The 10532-nt window shown below is 32.5% G+C and overlaps 1 protein-coding gene across 2 annotated transcripts; it reads right to left on the bottom strand.

Annotated features, from left to right (window-relative positions):
* Positions 1 to 1173: 1173 nt before the first annotated feature.
* On the bottom strand, positions 1174 to 4054 carry LOC110902436. 2 transcript variants are annotated; one of them, XM_022149087.2, is made up of 6 exons: positions 3879 to 4054; positions 3716 to 3765; positions 3509 to 3643; positions 1811 to 1973; positions 1640 to 1721; positions 1174 to 1557 (listed from the first exon to the last, which is right to left on the bottom strand). In XM_022149087.2, the coding sequence occupies exons 1-6, from the start codon at positions 3902 to 3904 to the stop codon at positions 1363 to 1365; spliced, it is 651 nt and encodes a 216-aa protein (XP_022004779.1). In that variant the 5' UTR covers positions 3905 to 4054; the 3' UTR covers positions 1174 to 1362. The 2 variants fall into 2 exon arrangements, with proteins under 2 accessions (XP_022004779.1, XP_022004777.1); XM_022149085.2 differs by having other exon boundaries at positions 1180 to 1557; positions 1811 to 1979.
* Between the last annotated feature and the right edge of the window lie 6478 nt (positions 4055 to 10532).

Genomic DNA, 10532 nt, shown 5'->3' with positions numbered 1-10532 from the left:
ATTTTGTTTAACTTCGACCTATTTGAACCCCTTGCACTTCAAATATACAAAGCAAGCTTTATTCATCAAATCATAATTCGTTTGATTAAAAAGAAACCACTATATTGTATATGAGTTAATTACATGGTCTATGTGGATTCTTAAAATTTAAGTATTTGGTTACTAAGGATTTTAATAATATGTTAGGATTTTATGCTTTCAATTTTGTAACAACTAGAATTAATAACCCGCGTTTTGCGACGGGACCGTTAAAAAAAGTAAAAGCCAAAATGTTGAAGGCGTGTTAACTCGTAAAAATTAGATCGAAACTTAAAACATAAAAAAGAATAACTAAGTCGGCTTAGCACTCGCGAGTTGTGAAGGTACCGTTAAACCACAAAAAATAGACATAAAGACGTTGAACTACACACACGTGTTGTAGCGTATTTACCCGCAAGACTTAGACGGAAATGTAAAATGACAAATTTGTAAAAGATGAAAAGTATAAAGGACCAAAGTTGAAAGTGAAAAATTATCCGGGTTAGAGTGAAAACTAAAGGGGTTGAAAAACTAAAACTAAAAGATGAAACTAAATGGTTTAAAAGTAAAAAAAAAAAAGAAATAGCATGGATATAAGAAATGCATGTGTAGCTATATATGAATATAAGATTTGATGTATAGTTGGATATGTAGCAAGAAAATGATGCATTATGAACTTGTAAACCAAGTTTAATTGATTGTAAAAAATTGAATAGTACTTTTACCTCACAAACCAAATTTGATGATTAATATAGGGTAAATAGTGGGTATTAATGCAAACCTCAATTAAAAGCTAACAAAAAAACATAAGTGTTTTTTGCCATTAGACTAAAACACTAAAACTTTGTAATATTTCCAATAATATGTCACCACCTCATCTCTACCGGTTTTAACCCTAGAAGGAGGGGGCACTCTTAGTTAAACCCACCACCCTAATTTTCTCTTATATGAGGTTGACCAGGGTTGACTCACTTAGTAGAGACACATACCTCTTAAATAAGAGTTCTTAGAGATTCAAAGCAGTTGAGCAAATGAGTATTTTAGGACAACTGATGTAACGTAAAGTAGGAATAACGCTTGTCGTTAAAAAACAACCTAGCAATTCTTTTGTTGCAAAGCGTAATATAAGCATTGTTGTAACACCGTTTGCAATCAAAGACCAATTAATAACGTAGAAACAAAGATTCGTAACTTAGTGTGATCAAACTTTTCAACTTTCAACAATGATTTCAAGACCCACCAAATTTACTAAGTTGTCAAATACATGAACATTAACTTGGATGCTAACATCATGTACATAATTCTTAGAAACCAAACAAGTTTTGTGTAGGTTCAAAGATCAAATTAGCATAGGAAGCAATATTTTGGAGATGAAACTCCAAGTGATCTCATCTCCTTTGCTCGCTCTTTTATCTTTTGTTCTTCTTTCCTTTTGTTTTTTTCAGTCCTTGATCTTGCTCCTCCAGCCACATGGTCGATTCTTGCTAGCTTGTTCTGGTAATGTTGCCAATTGACCGATCTTCTTTGATCCAATTCTTTCTGTTTCAAATCACCAAAAAAGTATTCAATCCGTATTGTTGACTTTTTCAGTCAAAAGAAGTAAGAACTAATAGGGCCAAACCTTTTTTTCTTCCACTCTTTGTTTAGCCCTCGTTTTCTTCTCATTCTCCCACTCAAGAATTGTAAGGTTACTCTTCTCGTATCTGGGATATTTTCCATTTTTTAAAACATGTTGCAAAAGATAAAGATACAAGTGATCATATTGATGTGGATAATTAATGATTTTTCTTACCGTTTTTGAATCTTTAGTAATTCAGCTTTCTCCCAAGCATCGACTTTGGTGTTTCCACTAGCGTGTATGCTTAAAGTTGTATTAGCATATGGATCTCTAGGCCTACTTGGTCTAGCGAAGGATGGAGCTTTATCACCCTGACTCATTCTGGTTTTCATGGAAGCTTCAACTAATAAAACATATGCATAGAGTTAAGGCCACAAATATCTGTTATTGGTAAATCTAAATGTGTTTTTGGTTATTAAATTCTTCAAGTTGAAATCATATTTTGCGTTGCTTAATTTGTAACGATATGTGGTTATTTGATGTCAAAACCACAAAGCATGTTTTCTAGTGTCTAAGGAGGTGTTTTGTAATTTGTTGTGTGTTTAGACTTGAAACAATTTATGAGAAACAAAATAACATATGATTGCTTGTAATGAGGTGTATACTAAAATTTTGAATTTATTTACATCATCATATAAATATATATAAACCCAACTAAGAAAACAAGAAATTGAATAGTTAATGAGAAAATTACGAAATTAGCCAAAGACCAGGGTTGACTTACGAAAATAACCACCTCATGCGTCCTTGGAGTGGCGCATTACGGATTTAAATGCGCGGGATGTGTCTGGAAACAATGGGATGCGTCTTTGGAGCAAAATCCAATAGAAAATGGACACGTGGCGGCAGACTCCTCCAAGGGGTCAGACAGACTCTTCCAAGGGGTCAGGTAGACTTCTCCAATGAGTTAGGCAGACTCCTCCGAGTGTGAGATCCAAGGCGTCAGGCCTGACCCATTGGAAGAGTCTGCCTGACCCTTTGGAAGAGTTTGCCTGACCCCTTGGAAGAGTCTGCCTGACCCCTTGGAGGAGTCTGTCGCCACGTGTCCATTTTCTATTGGGTTTCGCTCCAAAGACGCATCCCATTGTTTCCAGACGCATCCCGCGCATTTGAATCCGTGATGTGCCACTCCAAAGACGCATGAGGTGGCTATTTTCGTAATTCAACCTTGGTCTTGGCTATTTTCGTAATTTTCTCATAGTTAATTGCATGCATACCAAGTACTGATATCCACTTTAATTATATCATATATGATTTTAAAATAACATATAGATTTTTACTTGGAGATTTGAGAAAATATAGATTATATTTTCGCATAAAGGATTCACCAATATGCAACTAACATCTTGATTAGTTAAATGGAAAATAATAAAGATCTTAAATGCAATTAAAAATAGATATGCTTATAAAAGTATGATCATTTATCATAATGGCATAATGAAGAGGTGCATACGAAAATCAATTGCAATATTCTTAATTAATTGTAAATAAAATAAAAAATATATAAAGATAATTAGTTTTTTTATTTATTTATTTTGTGTTCATATAAGATATAAAGTAGAAAATTTAGTTATTTAACTTTTAATTAATTTTACACAAGTATGTCATTTATATTTCATAGATTAAGGTAAATACTATCAAATGATTATTATCCAAAATGTAAAATAAGGGTAAATATGATAGCAAGTGATAAGTTTTGTGTTGTTATTATACAAAGAAACGACTGAAATTAAATACTAATTTTAAATTCTTATAATTTTTTATTATAAATAGCTAGATTAATTAAGAATATTTCGTTCTTGCAAAGGTAAAAACTAAAAAGAAAAAAAAAAACAAAAAACATATTCTCTAAAGTCTAACGCATCACATTACCTTCTTCTCTAGTTTTCTCTTTTTTCTGATGCTGAGAGCTCATCTTTTCCTCCAATGAGTGTATAGCGAAGGTGGCTGCAGCTATGGCAGCCCCATATTCGCTGTTGATGGAGTCATGATCTTGTGGTTTCTTATCTGCATACAAACAATCAAAAATCATGAAATTCATATACATGGACCTTATAATAAAATCATTAAAACTCAAACCTCTGAAGGCCTGTTTGTTGTCACGTGTTCCAGACTCCGAAAGTGAAACCCTAAACGTAAAAAAACAACGGTTTTTAATCTGTAAGGCTGGGTGGTGTGATATAAAAAAAGGTACAAAATGAAGATCATTTTGAGCAAACCATGCATATTGTGAGTTCATTACCTTCTTTGATTGATCATACTAGTCATGCTAAATAATTGAATCTTTTAATTGTTGACACAATGGATGATTATGAACTTATAAGAAAATATGATGTAGAAACCCTGAAATGGAAGTCATTTGCTGTAGGTGTTTTGAAGAGAATGGAGGAAAGTGTCACGTGCATGTGGATAGCAAAACAAGTTTCTGTTTGTTAAGATTGAGATTGAGATGAAATGGTGTTGGGAATGTATAGAGGCAAAGTATCTCACTTTTTAATGTCTAAGTACAAAGCCATCATTCGATATGATCTAACCTTTTCCCAAAGTTTTCCTAGCTAGCTTTCACATAACGGTATTTGATTTCCAAAATGTTTGTGTTTAGAGTTTTTTCTTTCGTACTTTTTAGAGAGAAGAAGGAACTAAAACTGCACATAACATATATATTCATATATTTATGATCAAATAAATTATTTTAACGTGTAGCCTTAAAAGGCTATTGAACTCTATTTACCGCAGACCCAGCCGAAAATTGATAGAATTCTTTTTTGAAAAGAAATTTCAAAGCCAAAAAACTAATATCTGGAAAATTAGTAGAATAAACAAGTTGATGTTATTAAAATTTAAAGGAATAGAAATGTATATTTGGCCCTCGAAAAAGAGATCAACAAAAAGGGCCAACTAGACGACGTCAAACATGATCCACCGGATAAGACGACTAGGGTTTATCCTAACAAAAACTCATGATGAAGTAAAATGAGGTCCAAAGAAACTAATAAAAAAGACATGTGTAAAGCGCAGGCTAAATTCAGCCGCCGTATGAAAAAAACGCCAGCTAAATAGTTGGTATATGAAAAAAAAAAGTGAGAGCTAAATACTAGCCAAGGGCTATTTAGCTCTTTTAGCACTCGTTTTTCACGTGTTTCAATCTAACCGACGGATCTCTTTGTTACTTCACCATCTTGTATGATTTTTATTTATATAACTATTACAATTTAAACTATGATAAATTACGTAGATATAAGTTAATTTTATCATAAATAAATAAATTGTCAAATATATATTTTCAAAAAAAAAAAAATTCACATTCACATTCACATCATGTATAATACAATTATCAAATCATGTATAATACAATCATCAAATTTAGTGAATAGTGCTTTAAGGGGGTTTTTAATCTTTTTGTATTTTTATTAATAATTTTACCCATCAACTTTCAACCAGGGGAAGCCCTGAGGGTTGGTGAGGGAGACAACCGATCAGGGCCCGTAATTACGAGGGGCACATTTAAAAAAAAACACTGATATATCTAAGATGACATTTATTGATACTCTAACCCTTCAAACATCGCCCTAATCGAAAGAAAAATAGAAGAGAGATGGTGTTGTGAGCATAACTTATTTCTCCGGCAAGCAAGGCGGCAGTTCAACGGCTCTGCTAGATGTTATTACGTTTTGATGATGAAGATGACAGAGATAGAAAGATAGCTTTTTTTTTTTTTTGAACGGCCAACGAATCCTTCAAATGGGCTACTGACGAAGTTCATCACATCGGGATACACTCGTCTCCGAACTGGGAAAAACCCTCACCCAGGGCAGAAGCCCGTGAACACTCGTCTGAAGGCACGACAGTGCAGTGAGGTAAAACCCATTCAGTTCAAGGATCGAACTAGCGATCGCCGCCTACTCGCCTAGTCTCCCATCATCACCAGGTGCCGATGAAAGCTAATGGAAAGAAGCAGGAATTGAACTTGGGTCTCTGAGAAACTCAAGTCTCTTCCATACCACTCCACCACAAGCTTACTTGGTTTTTTTTAAGTTTAGTTATGGCCTAGGTTATCAAACTATTAATTAATTGTTAAAAGTTGTTACCAACCATCCATTGTTACTTATGTGTTACGGTGTTTTTTTTTTAACGGTAAATTTGGATGACGGATTACTGGAGTATCATCGTGCCACCAGCAGAACCACTTGATCATATCCATATCCACTAGGCAATAATGCCTATACACCAATTCAGGAGGAAACCCAATAAATCTGGGAAAACCCCCTTTGTGGGAATCGAACCCATGACCTAATGGTCATAAGCCTTATCACACCTTAAGATACCACTAGGTTATAAACATAAAATAAGTTTCAACTGTTATTTATTTATTTGTTAATTGTTTGATTTAGTATCATTCAGGTGAAATAAGGCTTAGGGACCATTAAGTCCTAGGTATAAGGGGTTTTTTTCTAGATTTATTGGGTTTCCTCTTGAATTGGTGTATAGACATTGTTGCCTAGTGAAGATGATATGATCGAATGGTTCCGCTAATGACACGATAATACTCATGTGGTCTATCAGCGATCCAAATTTACCGTTAAAAAATATCACAAATATAAAATATTGTTTGTTTATTGTATTTAGTTATTTTATTACATTATTTGTTTATGGTCTTATGGTTTAGTGACTAATGGCATAGGTGACTCCCACAAATATGACGGTTCAAATTTTGGCAAGTTTAAGCTGATTAGGTGATATGTATTACCAAAAAAATATTGTAAAAAAATTAATACATTATTTAATCTAATGTAATGTAAATGTATTTTTTATAATAACCTTTCATTAAAAAAGCTCAAAACAAATAATTTTACGTAAAAATGTCTAGCCTACTATTAGCAACCTAAAATCGTTATGTTGGTCACTGAAAAGAAAATGATTAATATATGTTTAGGGATGTAAAAATTACACTATAAATAGTTATTTAGTTGGGTGTTATTTAGCGTTAAGTGTTGATTATTTAAGTGTTATTTGGTAATGTTTGTCAATTATTTAGACGTTAACTTAATTTGTTAGAAACTTTGTTGATTATTTTGGTGTTAATGGCTCCTAAAAAACTAGTTTACATTATATATTGTGGTAAGGCCTAAGGGCACATTTTTTAAAGCTCGAATATGGTACATGAATTTTGAGGGCCGATCATGATTTCAACCCCTTAACTTTCTAAAAACTTTGTAATCGAGTTTTACGTGTTTATTTTTATGTACATATGAGTATAAATTTAATTTGATTTACATTTCGACGTAAGTTTTCTCTAGAAACGAGTCGGGTCAAATTAATATGTTCTTATGATTATTATCATTATATACGTTTACGGTTGGTCTACATTTTGACGTAAATTTTATTTTATTTTTTCACGAAAAATGAGTTGGGTCAAATATAATACGTATTCATGCTTATTTTTATGTATATTTTTAGTTAATCTACGTTTTGAGGTAAATTTTACTAGTAACTATTCAGCAAACTAAAATAACAGACATCAGTTAAAGAAACTAAAATGTTTTTGGGCATATGATTCAATTAAGAGTAAATTACTGTTTTGGCCCCTGTGGCTTAGCCAGTTTAACCCCTTCAGCTCAAAAAGTGATCTTTTAACATATCAGACCCGAGGTTGCATTTTATAATGGTTTTGGCCCCCTAACACTAACTTTGTTAATTTTTTACAGTTAAGTATAAGAGTAATTAGGTAATTATATACATTAATGATTGTTTTTGCTAATTACAAAGTTTTGTTAATATTTAAGAGATTATTAATGCAATTACTCAAGTTTTTTTTCGCTATTTTCACGATTATTATTTAAAAATATGTTTTATATATACAAATAAATATCCATTTTCATTAAGCGTTTGTTTTTTTATAAACATCTTTTTTAAAATCATTTGTTTTTTTAACTTTTTTCTAAATCGTCCATCGTTTTTTGTAAAATTATTCATTTTTAAACTGGTTGTTTATTAAAATCATTCTTTTAAAATTGTTTGTCTTTTCAAGTTTTTTTTTAAATGATTCATTTTATACCGTTCTTTTAAAAATCATTTTTAACTTTGTTAAACGTAGATTAAAAAAGATGACGTTTATAAAAAACAAAACCTTAAAAAATAAGTTAACAAGTATAAGGTACTAAAAAATGCACGAATTTAATAAACGAAAGGTTAAAAAATAACAAATTTCGAATAAACAAACGGTCCAAAGAAATGGAAGATTTGAAAAACAAATAAACCATTTAAAAAAAAGTATAAAAATGAATGATCTTTTGCAAAAATTTTATTAGACTTTTTTTTTTCAAATCTTACATTTCTTTTGTTTTTTATACACGTCGTTTTGTAAAATTAAAAAAAATGAACGACTTACAAAAGAGAGTTGTTTAAAATATTTAAAAAATAAATGATTTTAAAAAGAATGGTATAAAACGAAGTGTTTAAAAAAACTTTGAAAGACAAACGACTTTTAAAAAGAACGATTTTAAAAAACAAATCTTTTAAAAAGAAACAAGTTTAAAAACAATAGATGGTTTAAACAAAATGTAAAAAAAACAAATTATTTTTTAAAACGACTTTTATAAAAACAAAAGGTTAATGAAAATACATATTTATTTGTATATTAAACGTATTTTGTTAAATAATAATCATGAAAATAATGAATAATAAAAAAAACTTGAGTTATTGCATTAATAATATCTTAAATATTAAAACAATTTTGTAATTATCAAAAACAGCTCTTAAGGTATATAATGATCTAATTACCTTTATTACTTTTTTTTTGAACGGCAAATTTCGATCACTGACGGACCACTGGAGTATTGTGACAACCCGAACTTTCAAGGTATTGTTGTGCTCTTCAGTCTTGTGATCATGATTCCTCTTGGTTCCTTTTGTCACGTTTTTGTCTTTCTAATTGTTAAACATTGGGAATAAACTTGTTAAACCAAAATGTAGACGAAAAGGATTGATTGTGTGTTGGGCCACACACACACACACCTTATGTCTGGGCCGCACACACATCGTATGCTTGGGTCGTGCGTATATTTGGGCCACATACCTCCTTAGTTACACTCCACCTTCTCCTTGTTTCTAAACCCTTTCGGCCCACACATGTTATCTTAGGCCTGAACCGCACAAGCCCAAAACATTTTGTAGGTTATGTATAAATGTATGTTTAGAAGTACGTAGGTGATTTTTTTGAAAACTACAACCCTAGGGCTTTTAGGGGATCGACGGCAACCTAACAGCGAGGAAGTTTTCCCTCCTGCAAATCCTTCTTTCGTCCCTTTCGTTCTAAGTGTTAGGTAAGTATACCCATCAGTTGTGACCATGTTTGATTATGTAATTACGTGTTGTGTGCTATGTGTGTAAGTAAGATTAGAGCAAGGTGTCTTGATTATAAACTGAGTTAGATAAGGTCGAGCATTTGTATGTGTTTAACGTGTAGCATGAACGTTTAATAAGGGTCATTAGTGGTTAATTGTGATGAGTACGACGTGAGTATAAATCTGGCAGCATCATAATATAAATTGGTGATTTAGTGTTGTAACCATTGGGGTGGGGATCTCTAAGGGTAAGGGAATAACAGATTGGTTTGGTCTTTGCGAATCATAACTAAATCATGATGGATAACCCATGATCTTGGTTGTATAATAACATGGGTTCATAATTATAGTCGGGTTATGTGATTTGATTCCATTCAAATTATTGAAGTTAAATAGGATTTGTTTTTGTGACATTATATTGTTATGCATGATAAGAATTAACTCATGATCTCAATATTACTTGTTGATAAATATGCATTCATGTTAATGTGAATATTAATTAAAAGGAGTATGGTAAATGGTGAAATTAAATTGGTAATATGCAATGATGATGGCATATTGAATAAAGTTGGTTAGAAATAGTCAACAACATTTAATTGTTGTCAGTATCACATGAGTTGGGTCTTTCTAATCAAATAATAATTCTTCCAAGATTAAAATACAAAAGCTTAAAGGTCCAATAAAATGTTGAAAGCTACCAGTCTATGTCGGCCAATATCTTGATTCAATTGCCGCACACCCCTCGGTCAACCGCACACACACCCACTTAATGAATTGAGAACCTGCAATAGGTATATGGACTGGGCCATATACGGAACGGGCTGCATGGGTAGAAACTAGGAAGACCCACCTGTTCCCTGGTGGGCCGCATGTTATCTTGGGGGCAGCCGCACACTCAGGTGGGCTGGGCCCCGATGGGCCACTCATCTTTCTTTAATTCGTGTTACTTGAGGTTGTAAACTGGATCCGGGCCGGAGAGTCGCAATTGTTGCACCAATCTTACGTGAAATATTAATCTAGTTTAATTACATGGTTGTGTGTTGAAGAACTGAATGAGGTATGTCTTGCAAGCATGAAATCATAAAACGAATCTACTTATTAATAGAATATATGTTAAGCGACTACTTGACGCTATTAGGGTTGATAGACTAACTGGCATGGTTTGAATTATATGTGTGAGTTACATATATCTTGATTGTGTAATATGTGAACAAGGAATACATGGATTGACTTTACGTGGAATATGTGGATTATGTGCTAGTGGATTATGTGCGCCTAAGACTAATTGTGTCGATAACAATTCTAGGGTGTATTTGAACAATTGGTAAACGAGTATCTAATCTTACCGAGCAAACCAAGGTGAGTTCACTGCACTTTTCTAAGCATGCGTCCCGGTGGTTTGGGACATCTGGTAAACGTTTCTAAAGGGAATACTGGGTAAACTGATTATTTGGGATGTTGGTTATTGAACACAATATAAATCATGTAAGACCCCATACATCTACCGTGTTGCTGAAGAAGCAACGAGGTATTTAGTTGATACCGCTATTAGG

Source organism: Helianthus annuus, chromosome 9 (assembly GCF_002127325.2).
Source record: "Helianthus annuus cultivar XRQ/B chromosome 9, HanXRQr2.0-SUNRISE, whole genome shotgun sequence".
Lineage (NCBI taxonomy): Eukaryota > Viridiplantae > Streptophyta > Magnoliopsida > Asterales > Asteraceae > Helianthus > Helianthus annuus.
Note: the sequence above shows the minus strand (reverse complement) of the source record. Positions and strands in the feature narration are given on the sequence as shown.